Source organism: Dasypus novemcinctus, chromosome 20 (assembly GCF_030445035.2).
Source record: "Dasypus novemcinctus isolate mDasNov1 chromosome 20, mDasNov1.1.hap2, whole genome shotgun sequence".
Lineage (NCBI taxonomy): Eukaryota > Metazoa > Chordata > Mammalia > Cingulata > Dasypodidae > Dasypus > Dasypus novemcinctus.
Window position 1 is genome coordinate 45,102,314 of NC_080692.1, and position 25,694 is coordinate 45,128,007.

At 34.3% G+C, this 25,694-nt stretch overlaps 1 protein-coding gene across 7 annotated transcripts in view; it reads right to left on the minus strand.

Annotated features, from left to right (window-relative positions):
• Positions 1-25,694, minus strand: part of SOX5 (SRY-box transcription factor 5) — a 474,102-nt gene that overhangs the window by 53,422 nt on the left and 394,986 nt on the right. For all 7 annotated transcript variants that reach the window (XM_058282906.2, XM_058282908.1, XM_058282904.1 and 4 more), the window contains one exon: positions 15,831-15,977. In XM_058282906.2, the coding sequence (XP_058138889.1) occupies positions 15,831-15,977 (147 nt within the window). The remainder of the gene's footprint in view (positions 1-15,830; positions 15,978-25,694) is intronic.

Sequence of the window (25,694 nt, forward strand, 5' to 3'; positions counted from 1 at the left end):
CTAGGACCTGAGTTTTGATTCAGGATCTTAGGTGTTTAATTCAAAATGTAATTTTCAGAACTTTTAATAAAGTTATAATTTCCTTATTTTGTGGATCCTCATATCACTTTTTGAAGGGTCTAAAAAGAAAAGATGATATACCAAGGGCATTTTAGAAAACTGTTCCACAAAACTTGTTATTTTGGATTGGATACTTTTTAGTTTTGAAACAAGTTAAAGATTAATACCCTTGACCTAAATTATTCATCAAAAACAATTACTTTCCATTTGTGAATGACTTACGGGTGTTTTTTTTTACCTCTCCTTCCCTCATAATTAACCCATTAGATAGTGAATAAAAGAAAAGTTAGAGTATATGTCTAATTGAATTCAGGAAGTGTGCAATTTTTCCCGGAAACTTCTTACTTGAGAAGAAATTCTGATTTTGTAATAAATTTTTATCATTGACAAAGCTAGTTTCCAAAGAAGAAATTAATGCTTATAGTCCCATGCTCTATTCACTACATAAATACTTGGGGAAGTCAATTAAATATCATAAAACCCATAAAAGAATGTTACTGAGTTTAGTTACCTAAATTCTTATAATTTAACTATGTAAGTAATTATCTAAAATTTTAATAAATTTATAAATGATAATTAAATTAAATTTAATTAATTTAATAATGCAATATATGTTTATAAAAATTTATATTATAAATTGTTTCAAAATAATTTGATCATATATTTCTTTTAAAAAATTTATTGTGTTAACATACATGAAACATAAAACTGGCCATTTTAACCATGTTGCCTCTTCATTTTTAATGCTGATTTTCTAACACCATTCATTTTGCTCCCTGACATCTAGACCATGAGGTATCATTAACCTGTTTGCAGATAAAGAAACTGAGGTTGGAGATATTCAGAGATTTGTCAATGATATTATCTTTAGTAAACGTGGAACCTCTAGATGTCTTGGCAGAGTTGCTACTTAATCATCTAAATACCAACATGGAAAAGAATTGTTAACAGTAGTTTCTTTGAAAAACCAGACTAACAACTGAAATCATCGGAAGAAATTTAAATCCCCAAATGTCAGGGGATCAATCAGGGTGATATTGGTCCCTTGCAAAATTTTTATGACATCAAATCATGAAATACTTTCACAAAATAGCTACAAGTAAATTCCAAATTGTATGCATAAATCTAAAGTATATAGCAAAGGAGTAAATCTTGCATGAAAGCACCATAAACATCCTTAACATTATTACTTGGATTGACCTCTTTTGTTTCAACATAAAAACATCAATTTATATACATTCACATTCTTTCTAGTCACTTAGAGTAAAATTAATATTGTAAGAAATGAAGGAAAGAATGGGAAAGACCTTTAGCCCACCTGCTGGCTTGACCAAAGGCCATGAATCCATCCCTGGTTTATTTCCACCCAGTTGTGCCAAAGGTTACCCACAGGCCATTTTATAGTGATTTATAGTTGATGCCTGCAAATCCCCTCTATTTTGATGATAACCTCAATAGAGTCATTAAGGCATCCTTTGTCTTCATGGCATGGACCAGGAGGGAACTGGTGTCTTTAAAGGATTCCAAGGGGTGATGACTATTTACACATTGCCAGGAAGGGCAGTCTTTATGTTCTGCCCTGGAGACAAAGTATGTTTTTCCTAATGGATTGGAGAAGCTTAGCTTCATTTTATATTCTGCCTATCATTCCAAAATATTAAATTCAAGGTATAGTCCAAAGAAAATTAAGTTAAAGATAAAAAGGCTTAAAATAGGGCATCAGGTAAGAATCTGATTTTGATTATAATGATCTTGAATTTGTATTAAAGCTCTCACAGCATAATGATTCTTAAGTGTCTGTGTTGAGTTAAGCATGTCATGAAGCATGAGGAATTGCAAGATTAATTTATCAGTTATTCATTTAAGAAATAGTCAATTACAATAATTAATGTGTAGTGAAACTCAGCTGCAATGGCTCATGTTTAATTTTTCCCAACCCATAACATTAAAAGAATAAAACATTTCACAGTCTGGATGGCATAATAGATTTTATAGAGCAACTGTAATGACAGTATTACTAAAGAGTTTTGGTCATACTTTTTAGACTGAACTAAGGAAAAAGAGTGAGGGTATTTGTCTTAGATTTGACCTTATTCTGAATGTTACATTCATTCCGTTAGATTTCCAAATAAAATTAGTCTGTGAGCTGTTTTTGTGCCTGTATTCTTGATTCTGTTAGTATGGGGTGTAAACACACACACACACACATATATCTCCGCATACACTTGGTTCTTCAGCATATATAAGGGAGACTATTTAAAGATGCATTCACAGTAAACAAACTTGTGGTATAATATAGAAATCATAATATCAAATAAGTTATACATGACCAGACAATTCTGAGGGGTTTTTTTTTTGGTACCCTTTTTGCCAATTTCATAATCACAGACAAAAAGAAGTATAGTCATGAGTACTTTATTCAGACCACAGTAAGGACTTGTAACTTATGCGTGCTTCACTATGGAAAATATCTCTTCAATGATCAGAATGCTCAAATGGTCTAACTCCAGGGAATCTCACCTAGACTGAAAGGATAAGCAATAACAAAACTTACATACACATGGTCTTCCTACTTTCATTTTTCTTAAGTGCAATCACATTATGTTCATGCCACATCGAGATTATCCTCCAATGATACAAGCCATTGACCTTTGATGATTCTGCGTACTGGGTCTCTAACTCAGTCACATATTTGCAGATATGTGACTTCCAAAGACAGCAGGATGGTTTACTTACTGTTTATTTGCTTGCTTGTTTTTCTCTTAACAGAAATAAAGCAATGATTACATGCCAGGTATTATGCATAGTACTAAGGATGACTAAGATATCATCCTCACCCTCAAGGTACTTAGAGTCATAAAAGTGGAGACAAGTACAATAAAGTGTTGTGAGGGTGCTTTGATACTACAGAAGTGGACTCTATACAGTGGGGTCTCATATGGGGGAATAGCCAATTCTACATAGAGCTGGCAGTTGAGAAGATGACAAGATGGAAAAGTGAAGAGGGCAAAATCAATCCAAGGAGGTAGAGTGGCACAAACATAGGCAAAAGGGGATAAAATAACATGACACATGAGGAAGTAATTTCACTTGGAGCAAAAATTTCTGGAATGGGGAGAAAGCAGCAGTGTGAAATGAGGCTGGAGACATGGACAGGGAGTAGAGGGTACATAGCCATGCTAAGAAGGTTAGAGTTCATCCCTTGGTAATCTCATCTTTACATTTTCATTCTTTTTTAAAGTTAACCCAAAAAGTTCTAGAGATGCAGTACAACCTTATTTCCTTCTTTACAACTCAGATGAAATCTAACAATCTACCCTTTCTTACTTATATACCTTTGCACAGGATCTTCCATTTTCCCTTAAAGACTTTCTCAACTGTTGTGTCTTCTGGGAGCTTTTCCATAGCTTCCTGTTTATCTCCAAATTGTGCTAGAAATTTTCTTCCTTATCTACATGTTATTCTTTCAAGCACATTTACAATACTTAAATTGTTGGTTTACTTGTCTCTCTTCCATTATACTACATAGTGTATTAATAGTGGTTCTTTTTATTCTACTACAATGCCTGACATATTGTAGGTACTCAATAAATGCTTTTGTAACATCTTCTAAAAGTGAACTCTGGAAATATCATCTATAAATAATATAGTCATTACCAGATTTTTAAAAATTATGTAACCAGCGCAGAAACATATAGCTTTGTTTCAAACAAAGTATAAAGACTATTGCTTGGAACAGGTTAATAAGACGTCTTTTCTAAAGAAAGATATTCTTCTTCCTTCGTTCCTACTAGAATATATCTCAGTTAGGATAAGGAACATTTTATTAACTGTACCTTTAAGTGGTTCTTGTTTTTTAAAACAAAATTCAAATTTTAAAAATAGTTGTCTCATAAAATTACCAACCTTTTATGTTTATATGCCCAGTCATTCTAGAAGATCATACAGTTACACCAAAGGCTCAAAAATTCACATGACAATAGCTGAAAACACAGTACTGAATTTTTTAAAAAAGCTTTATAAAGACATCCTCTTATATCATATTGCATTATTAAATTAACTTTGCAAAATTAAACATATAGTGAAAATGGTCTCACAAGTAGTGATATCCAGGAGTTCAATTCATATTATTGCAATCCAGTTGTTATATCACAAACATTTAATCTAGAAGACATTTACTGAGAGCCAGTTAAAAATCAGTGGGTAAAGGAAGTGTTTTGAATATAGCCAATCTTATGTAATTGTTCTTTCTTTCCCTTCGTTTGTTGCAAGTCCATAGATGATAGTCCCAGGCATAAAAGACCAGAATTAAAGCCCAACGAAGAAAGTTAACAGAAAAAGGGAAGCAAAAACAAAACAAACAAAAATTACCCGGAGGTTCTTACTAAGACTGGATCAGAACCACCATTTTTCAGATACATGACAGCATGATTGCATGAAAAATAGCACTAAAAATTCCATCATTTGACCCAAAATTCTTGTCTTGCCCTGTATTCATATATGGTTGACCTAAATTTTGAGCCCACACTGACTTAAAATGAAACTCTGATCCTCAAAAGAATTGCGCAAAGAAGTTGAGAAAACACAAATCCGCACCTATTTAAAGACATTCCTCTTGCTGTCACAATGCTTTTATACATACACTTCACAACAGTATTTTTTAAAATATTATTTTAAGTACTACTGGAAATATCACAAGAAGAATTTTTGCAGTATTTCATGCTATATATTTCTGGTCTCAATTTCTTTTTCTCCTATTTATGAAATATCCACACTGCCAAAAGTCATAAAAATTACACAACAAACCATAACTATGCAAATTATATAATAAACTAGAAAAAATTCCCATGGTTCTTAAAAGGACAAATTTAAATGAAAGTCTGAATAAGAATTCTGACACTGATAATTGATCTTGCAAAGCATTATAATAGAACCTCAGTTTTTAAAAAATTGGTGGTTTTATGAAAATGTCAGTTTATTAGCCTTTTGACAAACAATTTAGGGGGAAATGAATTTTTATTTATTTGAGTATGCATTTCATTTCTCTTCATATTATTTTGATAATGTAAAACCTGTTAGATGAAAATTCTGGTCTTTATTTTCTCTAAATATAGAGAGTTCATCTTTCCCATTTGCAAAACAAAAGCATAATGGATTTTTTATTTTTAATTGTGGGGTTCCAAAAAAAAGTCATCCAATGAAGGCACCAAGCCCATAGTTGTAAGTTCAACTCAAAGCTTTGGGATATTGCAACTGATGGTCCTAAAGCACCTGAGGGAAGCCTGTAATTCTAAGAAAAATGTGAATTATATTATCTATAAGAAGGTTCAGAACTAGGAAAGGGTACCTTCTTACCATAAGAACTTTAGGAAATGTAAGTAAATCATTCCGGTTTAGGCAAACTCCTAGATATTCACAATATTTAGAAACTTGCATTTCTGTTAGGAATGCTGCTTTCCAGGCAAGGCTCTGATATCCAGGTTCTTCTTAACAATATTTAATATTCTGAGTCATTAATAGTGTATTTCTTGAAAATAATATAAGAATTTTGCAATGACCAAAATTCTTATTGCAATCTGAGACAAAATTTTAAATATATTTGCAGTTGAAAGAAAAAATTAGTTATTTTCTATTTCAAATGGTTATACTGTGACTCCCATTTTCTCAAACTTTAGGATACTTGAGATAAGGAACATGTGCTAACAAACTCTTTTGATCATATCAAGCATACCCTGGACAACAATTCACAATTTATAATTCACTCACTGTACCTCTTTTAAAGATACTTTTTTTTACATTGAACACTAATAAAATCAAATAATTTCTGGCCTTTCTTTAAAAAAATACGATTTCTTTAAATTAGTATTAAATATTTAAAAATATTTAAATATTTAATATATTATATTTTAATTATAATTATTTATAATATTATACATTTAATATAAATATTAAATATTATATATAAAATTTAAAAATATTTCTTAAAAAAATGACTATGTTCTTCAGTTGATTATTAGCAGCAATGAGAAACTTTATGAATGATGACAGAGAATCTCATCATAAAATTTGAGGCACATTCTGGATTAAAATTTTCTTTACCTCTCTAAGCCAGTTAACTTTTTGCATTTAATGCTACTTTCTTATTGTATGTGCAAGAGTGAATGTGTACAAAAGGTACAAATAAGAATTTCTCGCTTTATAGAATATAAATAAAAAATAGATATACTGGTGGAATTTTATGTATATACTCTCAGCAGTAAAATAAAATGGACTTTAAGTGCATTAAAATGTTTAGATGAACCATATAATGAATATTTTACCCAGAAATTTACCACAATGCTTATAGAAATGTTACAGAAACTTTACAGAAGATTTTTTATTTTGTTTGGAAAGTGGGTGGTATATACTTATATGGCATGAGGTGTGACTTTAATAATGCCTATATCTGGATAGAGAACAGGAGGGAGAGAGGAGAAATTGATTTTGAAAGAAAGCTATCCTGTCAAAAACATACCATTTAGGAGGCTGAAAGCTTATCTCAATGGTAAAATTGATACTAATCATAATTTTAAAAACTACTCAGCTGCAGTTTTAAGAGAACAGCACATTTTTCACTGATTTTTTTCTTAATAGCTAAAAGTCTGTTGGACTTGGCAGATTTGTTGAAATTAAACTGAGTTATAAAGTTTTGGGTAAAAAAAAATTAAGAAAGCATAAACAAAATCAAAACCAGGTTAATCAGAAATTAGGATCTGTTTTCTTGTGTGATTTGGTAACCAGCTCAAAAGGCATTAAGTAAAACAGGAGTTCCAAACTTTTATGAGCATTAAGATACAGCAATTGCAGTTTTTAAGTGACTATATTTAACTATATTTCACTATATTTTAAGTGACTATATTGAATTCTCATGTGTTAGTATTAAGTACTGAAATATCACTCCTAAAATTCAACAATTTGCTTCATGCAGGGGGTGAATGGTTACATTGGTTGCATGTGTGTATGTGCGAGTGTGTTTTCTTATATTACCAATGGAAAAAACCCTATAAAATATGTGAATCTGAAGATGAAACAGGAAATATTCTGGGTTAAATCTATCCTCCTTGGCCGAACATGCTGCACTTAAGCTGGAGGTGACTGTCACGTATTAGTCCGTATCCCTCACTATATATACATTGCTCCATAATGGCAAGACATCTATTGTTCTAAACCATTCACCACTATGCTCAGATCCTAGAGTGTTGGCTGACATATCAGAGGCAATTACTAGATATATGTTAATTTAAACTGCCTTGTCTTTCCAACAGCAATTTCCAGGATATGCCAGTAGGAGTCAAATTGCAGTGTTTCTAAGGAAGTGTTGTAGAGATACTTTAAAAAGCTATCATCTCCTTTGCCTCAAAGACCTCATGCCCCAGCAAATGAAGACCATGTGTATATAGCTACAGTGGTTTGGTCATTAAGGTGACAAATGGAAAATATGTATCAGATCACTGCATTTCCCTTTAAAGAATGAATGGACTTGGAATATAATTCAAGCCTTGTGCACAGGAAAATTTGTATATGGTCTCGTCTTTTGTACATCCCCAACCTCATTCTGCATCCCTCGCCCTCAGGGCCACCGCATTTCGGTTTCCTCAGCCTTGCCTTTGGGACTGAGCTCCTCAAGCTCATGCACATCTAGCGCCTTTGCACTTGCTGTCCTCCTGCCTGGCATCCTTCCCCCATACCTGGCAGGTGCCCTCCTATGTGACTCGGGTCCAGGGAGCACCTTCCTTATCGCTCCAGCTCCAAAAGACCCCTGCCCTGCCCCCAGGCACTCCCCACCTGTTACACATGTTCTAGTCCTCCGTAGAACTTACCAATGCAGAAATGTATCATTTATTTAATTGTTCATTGTTTGTGTCTTCCCATTAGATTGCAAAATCTTAAGAGCACAGACTGTTTTGTTCACAGCTGTAATTCTACTGCCTTGAACTGAACTTGGCATATGGTGGGCATAAATTAATATTTGTTGAATCATGCATAACAGAGGCAAGGAGAGAGTACTATCGAATATCAGGAGGAGGCAGTCTTTTGAAGAATGCAGCCAACATGGAGAAGAACAATGTGAGAGAGATACCAGCTCCACGAGCTATTGCTTGGGCGGCTAACTAAGCCACACCCGAAGTCAGTATAACTTGCTTTTGTAATGTGAGTGAATTCCTTTCCTCTTTGCTTAGTCCAGTTTGGGTTGTGTTTTCTGTCACTCGCAACTGAAGGAGCACCACCAGATATAATTGCCATTTAGAGGAACCCCAAATTGAAATCCTGGGAAGCTGATTACAATTCTTTGTAAATAAGAGCACTGTGACCTAAGCCACCTGGTGGAGAGGTGGGTCCTGTCACCACAGGAGTCCAGGCAGGGTTGCACTGGATGCTTCAGGGCTTCCTTTTTACTTAAAACTTCCATCGTTCTACAAATAATGTTGATACGGTTTGTTAAGCAAATGAAACTTTTGATTATTTTGGGTTTTGAACTTGCCTGTGCTTAGCTTAGAAAATTCTACCACTATTTTTCAAATCTTACATCTACATTGCTTAATTACTGTATTGGTTTCTTCCCCCTCTTCATTTTGTAATGCTTGAGAATATTAATACAATGCTTGGTACCCTCTAGAGAAAAACACACTGATAAAATCTCACTAATAAATATGCATATACACTCTTTTTCCACCAACCTAAATAACACATTAGTATTTGTTTGACATTGTAAAAACAAATTTTTACTTTGGGGCATCTCAGGGAGAGAGACCACTAAAATTCTTCCTATTTTAAGAATAAGAAGAAATGTGTAAGCACAATATATTTATTTAAGCAAAGAGAGTCAGCTCTAAAGTTTGGAGTAGTCTTCCATGGTTTCAATTCTCAATGATCTATTCATGCAGTTTCGGTACGGGTCAGGTTTAAATTGATGAAAAGAAGTAGATTATCAAGTAGATTATCAATGGCTCAAATGAAACACTGAATATAACTTAGGCTAGAAAACATAGGATTTTAACTGATTTCAAGGATGTTTAAGGGAGGCAAAATTATAAATGATACCCAAAAGGTAAAGAAGTGTACTTTCAATTTCTCAACCTCCACAGTAATGACAACGTTTTTAACCATGTTTGCTAAGATTGTACTAGACACTCTTCTTGTACGGGGACATCCTTTTTCACTGATCTTTGTTTCCTCCCTATTTAGCACTAACTGCCTGGCTTTGAAATTAAAATGTCTCAAATACACAGTTCTTTTGCAGAGTGGATTTGCTTTGGGTTGTACTATATGGGAGGGCAGCTTTCACTGACTACCACGTGATCCTGCCGCTGTCCCCATGTCCCTGCATGCACCACCCACTCCCGTTCCCTATAGCTTGCATTATTAAAAGGCTTTGACATGGCTCAGCAGAGCTGGCTGCTGTGTTCCAGACAGGTTCCTGTCAAAACAAAATCAGAATACTGGGAAACATAACCCAGGTCAGGTAACTTAAAAGGACTTACCTAAACGCCTCTGTCTCTTTTGCTTTTTTCCCCCTCTTAGAAATGCTGAGATTATAACTATCTCTGTTTTCTTAGTTTTAATTTTTTTTTTCGTTACATAAATGTCAGTTATAATACTAAGCTCAGAAAATCCTCTGTTTAAGTACCCTAACTGTGTGAGATTGCTGTCAACTGAATGCAGATGAAAAGGAGAAAAGGAGTATCATCACAGGGGTTCTGTGGATAACATTTCATTTAACATATTATAGCCCAGCAACGCAGGACCAGAAAAAGGAAGCTATTTTATTTAAAATGACAGGGCAACTACATTGGGTCCACTGTCAATAGGCCCCACCCAGGAAGTGATGATAATGGTAATGGGCCACATTTACAGTTTAATTCTGCAGTGATTCTTCCTAAATGCATTCACCTCTTGAGTGTGACCCATCCATATCACCTCTCAAAGAATCACAAAATTACTATTTCACAGACAGGGAGATATAAAAACCATTCAACAAAGCATTTCATTGATAAGTCAGTATTTAAGGCATTAGAATAAAATGGTCAATTTGAATGTACTCATAATTAGTTGAGGCTAACAACTCTTTTGGTCTACAGTATGAGGAGAAATATAACATAAATAAGTACCAGGCCCAGCAGTTTCAGAATGGATGGCTGGTTTTATTTGATATTGACATAGTAAGATAAATACAGTTCCTCTTTTATTAATACTATTTCAGCATATGGCTTAATTAGAGATACTACATTCAGAGACCAAATCTAGCCCTGTGTAGTAAGTAATGATTATTTGAGATCTTGACCTGAAAAGCTCCAAAAATAAGTCAAGTAATAGTGTTCTGGGAAAGTTTTACATACTGAGGATTACATATCTAGCAACTACTCCTACTCAACATTTTCATGGCCAGATGAAATGTGAAAAATATTAAATGAGGTTATAATTACATTGAGCAGTGCTTTTCTAACTTTTCCACCATGGAAATATTCCCATGAAGCCTTTAGCACTTCCCGGTCCATTTGAAACTTATGCAATTTCTCTGATGGCATATGCTTTAAGTGTTCAAATACGTATTTGCCATAATATTAAAATTCATGTTTTCATAATTTGTGATTATGGTGGTTTGATTTGGCTGTGGCTGTACTGTATGTGTACTTCTCCATCCTGCCTTTCCTGCCCAAGATGATATAAAATACTGTCCCACAGCTACTAAAAATACCCATATTTCTCATTCTCTTGGTAGAAGTAAATCCCAGCCAAGATGAACCTTGGTTATTCTCTGATTTCTCATACTCCTAAGATACAGCTGGGTAACTGTGCATGCATGTGTTCCACAGTTTGTGACTCCTAGTAGTAAAGAGCAAAATTCTACCCTGCAGTTCTATGAGTATTGCTACACGTTAGCTTGATAGCATGGAACTATGTGACTGGTGTCATTACAAGAAACTTCGGTGCCCTAATAGGTGTCAGTGGCACTTCTGACAGCACCAACACAAGCACATGGCTACCAAATTAGGAGACTTCCTCTTTCCTGAACCTGTGCAAGAATATTAGATAACAGTAAAGTTCCATTTTTTGTTTCTGAGTTTGAGGCAATATTTATAAGGATTTGCAGCTGAAAGAATTTGGCTGCATCTGGTCAGTTGCTTTGGGCCGTTTCTGACTTTTCAAAGAAGCATTTCTTTTCCTTGTCCTAATACCCTGGTGCGGCTTGTGAGTACAGGGACCGTCACTGCCAGAAGTATCTGGAAAGCACAAAAAACTGGACAATCTGTGTGTTTTGTCATTGATGGCGATACAACTTGAGTAGGGGTATCACTAAGGTCATGTTATACAGAAAAGCACCCAGGATTTCTTTTCTGTGGCCAGCTTGTCAAACTAATTATTCTTGGCTGGAGGCAATACGTAAGTTTTCATTAAATACCAAGAGAATTTTAGTGGTATTCACACATTGCCCTTAGAATTTGTCTGAGAGCCAGCTAATTTTGCAATGGCAAAACATTTAAAATGTGAAGTTCTGATGTCTAGCACAACTATTACAAAAGAGGATTTCTTGATAACATAAAGTTTATAAGCCAGTTATTCACTATCAACCATTGTGTGAGTTGTGTGTGAAAATGAGTAAAAATGCCCTTCCTCCCAAGATAGTTACTAAGCTTGATATTGATTCTTTTATTTCAAAAAGAAATTTATTTTTTTTAAAAAGACTGGAACAAAATATGCTGAAAATCATTTAAATTAAGAAAAGTGTACGTGATATAAAAAAAATGAAAGTGAGCACACTTGTATATTGGCAGAACGATAAACTGCAAAATAAACATTTGTTAAGGAATATAAACAGATTCAATGCAGCATTCTTGTACATGAGATTCAAGGACAAATACTCTAAACTGTAGCTTAATTAGTTTTTCTATATAAGGCAAGGCAGAACTTTTTTTTTTAAATTCCTTTAAACACGAACTCTTATGAACTGAAGTTCAGGATTGCAGACTTCCATACAAAGTTGCTTGCAAATACTTAGCCATAAACTCAGCTGTGAGGACACGTGAGATAAGAGGATATCGTTGAAGAGTTAGACATATTTGCTTTTGTCGGTTAATGAAAAAATAAAAAGTTCTGAAGTAAAATCCAGAAAATAAACCTTTAAATAATTCTAAAGAGCAAGTGTGCATGAATTTACGAAGATTTTATACAACACCTGAGAATTTTTAAAAACCTGCTCATCAGTGTTAATTCTCTATCCGTCCAGGCTTTGGCAAAATAGACTTAAACAACAATTTCTTTTTTGTTTGTTTGTGATTAATAAAATCAAGACTTAAAAAAAGAGAAAAATTAACTAATGACAATAGTATTACTGCAAATAGGTCCCCAGCAAATAAGTTCAAGGACATATAACTCAACAAGCAATGCTTTCCATGTTCTCCTATGCAGATTTTGAATAGAGCAGCTTTCTTTTCATTTTCACATTTACAGAAAACAATTCCTGCATGCAGTTTTTAGAGGTTCACCGTGAGTCCTCTAAAAGTTCCCATATCAGCTAATATTATAAATAATGCCGCTCTTCTGCAGCATTTCAAAGCTCAGTGCGGCATCACACACCGCCACGGGCAGGTCAGGTGACCTTTCTCCAATTCTCCTCTCTCTGGTGCTGAGGACAGACAAAGTGATATGTCTGTCATACGCCATTACCATTAGAACAGAATCTTGTTCTTTTATTACAACTGAACTCCGCCAGATTTCTCAGCAGGAATGCTAAGTGAAATCAATGTCTTGGATTTCCAGGCTGAGCTTGGAGGTCACAGCCACTCTATCATTTCTCAGCATTCCCCTTTCTCTCACGCGCACACACTCCCCAAGCCTCCAACTGGCACACAGCAGATTGAAAACAGCATGCATCAGAGGACTCATGCTGTACAATTTTACAGTCTTTTGGAGCCCCCTCCTTTGGATTCCCCCCTTCCATTTTTTGCAAATTGCAAATAAGTTTTGTTTGTGTCCTTCTCTGGAGTTGTGAGTCAAAGGCAAAGGAACCCTTAGGAGAGAAGGCAAGCAATAAAATTCAGAGAACACAGTTGAATTTGACAGCTGCCTATAAGCTCTTTATCCTTATACTATCACCTGGATGTAACTTACAGTTCCATTGTTGCAAACTATAAATGCACTTTGGACTTAAACCATCATTTTTGTTTATGCCAGGTAGGTATGTAGATGACACAAAGAATTTTAATAAAATAATTCTACTTTATAGTAAGGTAGACAAGCAAATTCATCAGTAAAACACATATAAAATATCCCCAAGACACTAATAACTTATGGTTTAAAAACATAAATATGATAGTAAATGTTAGTTATTACCCATGGGTAAAATAGCTTTGTGAAATCAACTGTTTATTATGCTATGAATAAATGTCACTTCTGGGCTACAAAAAATGAAATTCATGTAATGCAATAGGTCCTTTTTATTGACTGTTGGTTGTATTTATTTGGTCATGTTCTTCATTAAAATGACAATAGCACCATTCATTGTTCAGGCTATTTTAACCCACTATATTTTACTGCTGATTAAAAACAGATGGACATTTAAGAAATCTTAAACAATAAGACAAAAAGAATAGTTATAAAGAGTATGCTAGAGGACACTGAGCAAAGAAAGGATGTCTTTTTATCAAATCCTTGTCGTTACTTAAAAAATAGTCCATTTTGTCTTGGTTACATTTTTAACATATTTTATAATATTTACAATTTACAACAATTGCAGATGAGAAGAGATAAAACATCCAGTTTTGCTTTTGCCATGGTTACCTAAGAAAGTATCCTTGTAGTAACTGCTCAATAAACATTTGAATGAATGGATAAATGATTAATAAATTAATAAATGATAAATAGATGAGGCTGACTGATTTCAAAAGCTTCATGATTATTTGCACAAGTAATTTTGTCAGCAGTATTAAGAGGAAAGAAATCTATTAGCCATTTAAAAGGAAATGAATATATTCTAAAGTCAAAATGAAATGCACTAATGTAAACCATCACAATGAAATACGATGTGAAATCGCATTAATAAATGATGGAAAAAAACACAGGGAATAATACCTCACAAGAGTATTTGTGTGTGACGGTATGCTGATTCAGCTCTTTATTTTACTAAGAGTTAGCCTATACATGTAATACATTAAAACCGCTGGTTCATAGAGACCAAAATATCACTGCTTGAAAGTTAAATGTATACTTGGTAGATGTTATAATTGCTATCAAGTTTTTAAATTTACCTGCTGCTGTGATTATAAAGAAAAGCAGATTAGGCTTTAGGAATACATAAAGAACAGAACATAAAAGGTCCATTAAACAGCTGTAATAGATGTTAACCTTCACATATGTGTATTTCCTAATGTCACAGGAGTATGTATAATTCTTTTTTCACTATATAATTACACATATTGCTGGCGAATCATAGCTATTATCTAAGGTCCTTGAATTTATTATCTTTCTTCTTAGTTATTAAACCAGGTTAACTTATAAACCCCAATGTATTCAGCTCTTAAAACTATGGTTTTGGCAAGAGGGTCTGTGGACCACATGCGCCACTGGTCCCATCACCTTCCCAATTCAATCTGTGAAGTGAAACTTTAACTGTCAAAGACATCCTGGTGGCACCACCAGGGTGCTAGAGAAGGATAAAAACTATCTTGGATTTTCTTTTTTCAATGTTTTCTCGCTTTTCCTCCCATGTATCTTTCAACTGCTGTGACTACGCTTACCTTCTTAATCTTCAGATATTTCAACAAGGCATTATGAAATAGAGAGCAAACCAATTTTCTAGGTAGTTCAGCAAAAGACAAAATATTGTTATTTGGGGGATAAAATAATGGTGTCACTTTTCCATTTAATATTTTCTAGATATAGTCAGAAAATATGTGTGATTACTTCCCTATGTCAGGAGGTATCACTTTATGGTCACTCTTCTTATTCTTTTTTCATAGAAAGTTTAATATATTCGTACTAAGATCTTAACAAATTCCCAAAACATTGAAATCAATTTTTCTTCTTCACTGTCCTAAGCCATGACACATGCATTATTTGAAACTCTCCTGATCTTTTAACATATTCACTCAGGAAATATTTCATTGACTCCAAAAACAAAACTATTTCAAAAGTCTTATTTCTAACACTTCCTTCCATATATTCACATGATAATACCATTAGATGGGTGAGATAGCCAATATTATATCTATATGGTATCATATTATAACAGTTATTGATATTTAAATAAAACAGTTTATGCCCCAATCATATGCATCCTCTAGGGTCTAGTTTAGTTGCTTCATCATCAGCAAACTCTTCCCAGGATCTCTCACTGAAAGTAATCTCTTCCTCCCAGTAACTTCCAAAGCACTTTATCTGTAACTCTTCATAAAACTGTTTTGTATCATAGAATATGGCTATTTGGTTATTTTTATTAGATCTATGTTCAAAGACTGTAAGATACTTGAACACAGAATACCGATCTAATAACTCTTTTGGATATCACTCACATTTCCTACTATTAGTATCAATATATAACTGTTGAATAAGTTATTAACTAAATTTATAGACGTAAATTTATATGCATGCCTTCTTGCTCCCACTAGACTCTTACCTTTTGGCAGACCCAGAGTTTGGTCCAATTGCTGGCACATATTAGACATTAAATCAATAACACTGAATGAAAAGTAAAACTCTGAATAGCAAAACATGTAGCTTCTTCAAAAGGGTACCTTGCTTTTGGGTGGTGGGCTGTTTGTGCTCTTGTCTGTGAGAATGCTGGTAGGAGACACGGCAGCACCAAGGTTGCCTTGGGGTAAGCCTGGGAGCTTCCCTCCTGGAGATACCTGCATTGCAGCTAGCTGAGCAGCATATAACTGCTACAGAAGAAAGAGAAAGAGAAAAACAAAATAGACTTTCAATAAAAAAATAAATGTACCTTTCAGAAAGTACAGATATTCAAATGTGGTATTTTTCCTATGGGTATTTTTGTTTAGTGCCCAGAAATATTTTAAGAAAGAAGCTGTCGCATCAAATTTCATGACTTACTTCTTAGGGGAGAAATGACAGATATGACACATAAGGAATCTCTGCTGCACTATATCCCAGGACTCAAAGCAAATTGCAGTTTACTCCACATTTATTCTGCCAATGTCTATCAAAGGCAAGCATATCATATTATTTGGTCAAGACCTCTTTCTGCTGTTTTAAATTTTAAACTGTGTTACAAAAATGCAACTTCATATGCATAGTAAATTTCTTACTATCTATATCAGTTTAAGCTCCACATACCTTTTCAATTGACTTGTGAAATGGGCACCTGCAAGAATTTTTCTGATCATTAGTAGTGTAGGAAAAAAAAGCTCCAGAGTGAATATAAGGAGAGTATTTGAGAAATATTATCTAGTCAGTCTACCTACATTTATAAAAATTAATTGGATGATTGCCAGAAGTCCACTTTATTTCATGATCTATAAACACAGACAAATCTGAAATTATCTTGAGGATTAGGTTTAAAGAAATACTGTCTAAAACACATACTCTTCCACCAAGCCATCACATAATCATTCTTATAAAAATCAGTAAAATTCTTTAACAATTCAAATTAATAATACATTAAAGGGAAGATTTCATGTTATTAATGATAGCTATATGATATAGTACTCTAAAACAAAGAGGTTGTTTTAGATTCAAATAATCACATCAAACATTTAAATTATATACTATTTATCTCTTTGTGAAAATACTTTAATACTTTGTGAAAACTTAAACAAAACTGAATATGGTAGCAATTAAATTACTTCAAATAGGCACAATATACAATCCAATTTCCTATTTCCCATTTTTCATGAGATTCCATGAATAGATTTTATTATGCAAGGTTAAAAAAAAAACTGATGCTAAAGAAAAAAAAATTCTTGAGGAGAAATACTGTGTGATAGTTCTCTGGAGTATCTTGATTTTTCTCTGATAAGAACATTTTAGAGGATAAGACTGCTCAGGAAAAGCAAAAGATCCTGATAAGATGGACCTCTACAAATGAAATTCTGAAAACTGAAGAGGAGTACATGTCTACATCAAAACACATACATATGTTTTCCAGAGTTTCTAGCTAAGATAGTCAGATACTATAGAGCAAATGAAAATAGGACATTAAACTTCTTACGCCAAGTAATTGTAGGATATATTCTAAAGAATGAAACTCCAGATAAGTATATTTATATTATCAACAGTGTTTGTGCCCAAAAGTTCTTTATGTTGTAATAATTATATTATTTCTTATACCAGTCAATCAAAAGGAAGGATAAGACTTAACTCATAAATATTAGTTTACATAAAGATTAATAGGGCGGCGGACTTGGCCCAGTGGTTAGGGCATCCATCTACCACGTGGGAGGTCCACGGTTCAAACCCCGGGCCTCCTTGACCCGTGTGGAGCTGGTCCATGCACAGTACTGATGTGCGCAAGGAGTGCCGTGCCACACAGGGGTGTCCCCCGCGTAGGGGAGCCCCACACGCAAGGAGTGCACCCAGTAAGGAGAGCCGCCCAGCGCGAAAGAAAGTGCAGCCTGCCCAGGAATGGCGCCGCACACACGGAGAGCTGACACAGCAAGAAGATGTAACAAAAAGAGACAGATTCTCATGTGGCTGACAACAACGGAAGCGGACAAAGAAACAAGATGCAGCAAATAGATACAGAGAGCAGACAACCGGGGTGGGGGGGGGGGGAAGGGGAGAGAAATAAATAAATAAATCTTAAAAAAAAAAGATTAATAGGGTAATTAACTTCAAATATGATGACTGGAAGTTTACCATTATTAATAATGTAATAATAAAGTATCAGAATTAATCCATTTCCATATTGTATTACAATTCAATGCATTATATCCTACAATGATAAAGTTTTTTTCACATAATCATCCCAAACTGTAACTAAGAAAATAACCAATTATCATAGGATATCACTTTGAAAATTAGAACTTTCTTTAGTAGAACACATGTACAGAAACTGAAGTTTAAAATATCTGTATTTTAACAAACCTGCTGGATAATTATAAAATGTATATTATAAATTTCTTATTGTATTGTATACTGTATCCTTTTCTTTAAAAATGATTCTACTGGACATTATTCCCAAAGAATAAAAATACTATTTACTGGTTTAATATATACTAAAAGTTAAATAATTTCATAATTATTAAAGATAATATAGGGGCATATTAACATCTGTAGGTAAGAAGAAAAAATGTGAACAGTGGTTATTGAAAACCTAATTTTTATTCTTAAATCATTTTTTCACAATATTTTAGAAATATATTGGCTATTTGCATTATTTAATTTAGTAAATGATCTAATCACTCATAAAAGATGATTCAGTACTTAAATATGTCATGACAGTCAGATCGATGACTTCCAAGGAACTGTAAGAGCTACTGTTAAAAATACAAGTTCAAATATACATTAAAATATTTTATTAAATTTAAAAGCTGAAGATGGCATACACTGGGAATAAAAAAAATGTACCCATGTTCTTCCCTCATTCAAATCAATGCATTATATTTACCTTTTTAAATATGGAATTTAGGTTTATCTGAGGTAAAATGCCCTTAGAAATGCTTTTCAGTTATAAGAGAGGAAAATGCATTTATAAAAGGGATGGGCCCATTTAAACAAACCAACATTTCTACAAGAACTGTAGATTATCATCCCCCTTATTAGTTTTCTACAGAAAGTAGAGACAAAGTGATTAATGATGGAAATGTCCTAAGTCTACTACACACCTGGAGTGTGACCACATTAGGCAGCTCTTCCACCCCCATCCTACAATCTCCCATACTCCCTTCCTCACATTTGGCCTCAGCATGCAGGGAAAAATATAGTCCTTCCTGGCACTACTCTTCCCCAACTAAGATCAATTTTCCACTCTTCCCAGATCACTGCTTTTCCTATCATGCACATCCGATTTTACACACTTTGCCAAGGGATGGGAGTAGGGCCAGGAAATATTTCTTTCCAATACATTTTAATTTGAGGCTTATAAGGGCCCCAAGTCTTAGAGAACCTAATATCGTTTGGGTCTGCACAGATAAAATAAACCAGGAATTTTAATACTTCTTGATCCTAATTTGGCGACTCACAAGTTAATAGGAACTTTCAGTAGATTTTTTATTTTTTACTTTTTATAAGATATTTTTATATAATATATTTATACTTTTTATAAAAGTATTTTATTGATGTTAAGTCTTTTACCTTTAATAAATTCATCAAAATCATGGCGATTGGAAAGTGGGCGCAACTCAACTGATAGAGCGTCTGTCTACCATATGGAGGATCCAGGGTTCAATCCCCAGGGCCTCCTGACCTGTGTGGTGAGCTGGCCCATGCACAGTGCTGCCATGCACAAGGAGTGCCGTGCCATGCAGGGGTGCCCCCGCGTAGGGGTTCCCCACGTGCAAGGAGTGCGCCCTGCAAGAAGAGCTGCCCTGCACAAAAAAAGTGCAGCCCACCCAGGAGTGGCGCCATACACACAGAGTGCTGATGCAGCAAGATGATGCAAGAAAAAAGAGATGCAGTTTCCCAGTGCCGCTGGATAATGCAAGCAGATGAGAAGAACACACAGCAAATGGACACAGACAGCAGACAACGGGGGGAAGGGGAGAGAAATAAATAAAATAAATCTTTAAAAAAAATTCTTGTTGATATGTTATCAGAAATAGGAATTTGTACTGAATGAGGACTACATTCACAGAAGTGGTTGGCCTTGTTGAAAATGAAGGAACATGGAATCTAGTGGTGGTTAGAAGGCCACTTGAAATGACAAGGATTCTGTGAACTATATAACTCGCTCACTTATTATATATTCATACATCTGCAAAAATCTAGCTAACATTTTTCTTTAAAGGATGGCAGATAAAACCCAAAGTGTATTATACTAAACCTGATTTTGTGAGAAACAGTTAAGCTGTTCTAAACACTGAACATAAAAGGCTGAAGCTGAAAGAGAGCACTCACACCATTAAGTCAACCAGGCTAACGGTGTGTTTAGCCTTGCAGAATAACTTGGCTCTGACCTTGAAGTAATGTACTGGGGACTTGTTTTGATTTCTAAAACTCCCTAACTCCCCAGAGAAACAGTTTTTCTAGCCTTTGTGTTACTTAAAATATCACATTCTTATTCTTTCCCCATTCCTCCACCTCCTCCAGACAATGATTTTTTAAGGAAACAATGTAAGATTACTTGGAATCTATCTGTTGATTACTTTGAGTCTTCTCAGTGCTTGTGTGTCCATAAGGAGGTTTATATATACTTATATATACATATAAGTAACTCTTACTTTTGTCTCAAATTGTTCCATAAGCCTACATTTTTGCCTCTTCAAAACTTTAAGCTCTTTCAAGGACGAAGTTTTTTCACCTAGTGGAAGAGTTAAAAGCAAGAGCTTTGCACACAGACAGACCTGAATTCTAACCCCAGCTCAGAGCTCTGTGATCTTAGGCAACTTCTCTGAAACTCACATTCTTAGTACATAATCTGGGGGATCAATAAAACTGACTTTATAATGTTGTCATGAAGAAAATCATGTTACGTGTATAAAGCACTCAGAAAAGCTCATGGCAGAGAATACTTGTTCAAGAAATAAAAGCTATAATTATTTATGGATTAATTCTATCAATTAAAACACAGGCAATATATATGTGCTGGTTTCTAACTATTAAAATGTACTCTGGATTGTGCTAAGCATAGTGAGGGACACAGAAAATGTTTAAAAATCGTACATGCCCTATGCTGAGCTTAATAAACATAAAACAACGGGGTTATAAATATAATGTAACTGTATGCCACAGTTATAGGTGTGAAGAGAGAGGAAATGGGTCAGTGCACTTGGATATGTTTCCTAGAAGAGAGGCAGCTAAGCCAGGTCTTAAAATATGGGTGAAGTTTGACCAGTTAAAGAGAAAGAAGGCATTCTGGGAGCATTGAAAGAAAGACACAGGAGCAGGAAGACCTAGGTGTTGTAACAGGAATAGACAGGATTGTGTGGAAGTGAGTGGTAGAAAGTACCTAACTGGAGTCCATAATCTGGGGAGAGAAAAACAGCAGTGGATTTGATCACCCTCTGGAGATCTTGAGAGATAAGCAAAGGAGTTTATCCTTAATATGTGGGATAGAGAAACCCACTGGATGTTTGAGGGATATATATATGATGTTTTTAGCAAGGGTAAAGATGAAACAGGAATACCAGCTATTGGGTTACCAAAATTTAGCAGTGATAATTTTGATCACTAGAACTTGAGTTGAAATAACAGTTGTGAGAATATGAAGAAGGAGAAAAATCATTCCAAGTTCATAGCATTAAGGGCACATAAACATCAGCACTTAACCGGGGAAAGGAACAAAGAAACAGAGGACCAGGAAGAAATATATATATATACACACACACACAGTCTTTATGTCTAAGATATAATACCTAAATATTTACCTCCCATGTATTTCATTTGTGTATATATTGTCTTCTCTGTGCAACACTGCCAAAACATAAGTTTTTCCTTTTTTGAAAAAAGGAGGAATTGAGATGTACAGATTTTTCTGTAATTCTTCATTGGAATAGTAACCACTCAGTTATAGACTTCCACTAAATAGAGTCCATTAAATTCTTTTTTAAGTGTGAAGGGCTTGATGTACTATATCTACAACAATATATACTTGAAATGTATCAATCTTAGAAAACCTAATCATTTTAAAAATTGATTTACCACCATGTGCAGCAAAAGGCCTACTCGGCAATGGTCTAACCGTTCATTAATAGGCATTGTTTCTTCTGAGCTGTAATGATATCATGTGAGGTCAAAGACAGTCTGAAGGGATGACAAAGAACCTATATTTTAGCCTGTACTAAGAATTGTTAATTAATGAAAAAAAGCATACAATTATATTTTGACAACACAACTTTTATATCATAGTAGATAGGACTGTCTTTTAAGATACTCCTTTTACTCAGATACCCTAAGTTAGTGGTTGGTACTTTGTGACAGCTAGGGATGGAGAAATTCCACAAAAATCCTATTTATCTTCTAAGCTAGATTATTTCATTAATTCCTAGAGATGGCAAAAACCTTTTTTCCCTCAAATTGCTAAAAGTACAACTTCTCCCAGGGGCTACTAGTCCAGGTCCTAATTACCATATGGAGTATTTGGATTCAAACCATTAAGCACTGGCCAAAATATCTATCATTATTTGTTCCCCCAAGCCTTTTACTGAGTAGTAAACTCCTTGAAGGCAGGAATTATGTCTCTATTATTCATTGCTTTATCAGAAAATTCTAAAAGTAAGAAAAACTGGAATTGAGTAAAAGCAGAAATGGCCTCTGTAAAATAATATCATTTATTATTAACAAACAGAACTCCAGTCCATATTTAATAATGACAGTGACTATAAGTGAAACAAATTTTAAAAATCTGGACAGGAATTGGCACTTTTCTACTATTTGAGAAATTAGAAGGAAAGGCTCATTAACGATGTTAATAAAACTTTCACGTAAGAGGGCAAATAAACAATGAATTTAAAAATCTTAGCATAAGAATAGGTGTTCTATATTCATTGTAATCATAATTATAACACTAATTGAATATGGCAATATTCAATTAAATATAAACAGAAAAACTGGGTGGAAATTACTTGGAAAAAGTTATCTTTTCAAAAGACAAAGAACCAAGGGTATAGAGATATTTTTAAACATTTTGCAAAAGAGAAATGAAAAATGCTTTCTTTCTAATAAATGGATATACACTATTTACTCACTGAATCTTAAATATTTATTATTTATTATAAAAAGGTATTTAAGTGGAAGCTATGGTTGTAAGTAGATATAAACTGTTTGGGGGATCTTTCTCTCTGCTATTTCAAAGTTTTGTTTTCCTTTTGAACTGAGGTCTGCTATCAGGTCTCACTGTTTTAGGCCCAGACAATCTGGAAAAAGGCAGAGGAGACAGAGATGGTGCTTTATACTGGCATATTTTTTCAGGAGCCAGGAGCACAAGACACTGTATGGTTTGATCCAACTACCTTCCTTTAGGTGAGGTGTGGATTAGGAGGCAGGGTAATTTTTGCCTCATTGGGAAGACAGGATAAAATAAATTATAACCACCATCCTCTCTAACTTTACTCTATTTTTTTTTTTTTTCTTTTCTTTTTATTCCCCACATCTCTTCTCTCCCCACTTCCCCTACTAAATGGGTAGAAAGCTGGACACAAAAGGAACTCAGAGGAAACAAAAAGTAAGGACATTAAGATTATGGCTGAAAAGTTCGTTTTTCCTAAATGTTAGTTGGTAAAAACAAACCTGATTCCTTAAGAAAATTTGTCAACATTTACATTGTCATTTTCATATGGAAAGGGCTAATAAAATACACAAACAATTAATACTGATTTTGCTAAATTAATTGCTTAATGTTATTTTATGATTGGAATCCTTTCCTTCAAATGAAATCCCATTATTAGGCACCAATATAATTTTTTTAGGTGGTACTGGGGATTGAACCCAGGACCTCATATATGGGAAGCAGGTGCTCAAACCATTGATTACATCTATGCCCCAAGTATTAATACAGAAAAGAGGAACAAAGAGATGTGCTATAACTATAAATATATTTTATACATTTTAAATAATCAAATGAGAATGCTAATTATTAGTACCTTCACAAGACAATCAACATATAATACAGAAATGGTAGGTGGCTTTTTTTTTAGTCCAAGGACTACAATCTGACAATAAAATTAACATGTATACAGTGTGCTATATATTTGGAAAATAGTATTTTAAAATGCACTGTTGTTTATTAATGATTTATAAAATAGCTAAATATGTACTTTTAAAGTTCAAGTCAACCCTGAAAGGTATATGTTAGATATGATATGGAGGCAAAGTATTTGTTTTTATTTTTGTGAGGGAAGGGGCAGGGATATTTTCATGAGGGGAAAATTCAGAAAGCAATTTCAAGCCTCCATAAGTGTTATCTTTATAGCTTAATTTCAGTTTCTTAATGTAACTTAAATGTGGAGTTTAAAAAGAAACTAATGTACTGGAGAAAATCTTTCAAAACATATCAGCATGTTCCAATGTGAATAAATTTGCTTTGCACATTATTTTTCATAATGTTTCTTCACAGAAAAATTATCAGAGCAAATTAAGTTTATATGTCGAATATCCCTAACATTGTCAGCAACTCTTTTTTGTGCTCTCCAAGTGTATTGCAAGAAAAACAGTAGCGGCCATAAAGTTTGCTGTGCTCAGGGCAAAAGTGCAAATATAGACACACTTGTGAAATGTATAAAAAGTTACAAATCAACTGATGAACTATTCAATAAAATATGTTCTGTTCTCCTATCTTCACAAACATACCTTCCAAGTGACCACACATGGATCTGGGATTCTTGGTCTCCTTGAAGCTACATTAGAATATGGTGGCACAGGTTTGGGTCTGCAGCCTGCACCCTTTCTCTGTCCACCACCAGTTCCACCCAAGAGAAGACAGGTACCTTCTGTTCTAGATGGACTGGTCTCTTGTCTGTGGCTGACTTGCAAACTGCTTCTAAAGTGGGGCCAGGGTGGAAGAGGGCTACAACCCTACAAACCTGAGTCTTCAAGGGGATCCAGGAGGCAGTCAGAGTGGAAGCATAGTCCAGACAGAGAGAAAACAACATGCAGAGCCATAGAGTTAACCTTCAAATCAACCAACAATGTAGGATTATAAGCATTTTTCAAGTTTATATGTTGTAGACAAAGTACATTAAACTCTTCATACTTAAAAAAAGGTTTATCTGGACAGAACGTAGGGCTTTTTAAGAAGAGCCCTCCTTTCCCTTTTTAAAACAAAGGGCACCTTCCTTCTACTTCTCCTAGGTCATAGGTGAAGTCATTCTATTGTGCAGTCAGCACTACTGGGGCAATGCTGGAAGAGACTGAAGAAGGAGCTGGCTCCTTTCACTCAGCATGATTTTTTGAGCTTCCTCCTTACAGTAGCATGTATTGAAACTGTCAAAATGTTTTTCAAATTCGCTAAATCATTTTATAGCCTGCTAGCAATGTATGAGGGCTCCAGATTCTCTACATCCTTATTAATATTTGGTACTTCTTGTCTTTTTTTATTATACTTACTCTAGTGAGTGTGAAGTGGTATCTGACTGGAGTTTTAAGTTGAATTTCCCTAAATACTCATGACATCGAGCATTTTTTCATTTGCTTACCACCCATTGCTATGTCTTCTATAGTAAAATGTCTGTTCAGATTTTTTTGCCCTATTTTTAATTTGGGTTATCTTATTATTGAGTTGTAAGTATTCTTTATATATTTGAATTTAGTTTTAAGTAATTAAATATTTCTTAGAGACTGCTATGGTCCAATTTAATAGAAGGTTCATTGTAACAAACAATACAGTGACAATAAAAGAGTAATCCAAAGTAACATACTTTCCTCTTCATATAAATTTGTTCTACGCCTATAAAATAAGTACAATTTTTATTCTTTAATTTTCAAAAATTCTAATAGAGAAGAGAAGGGCAATGAGGGTTGTAAAGACTTTGCTTACTTTGCATCCA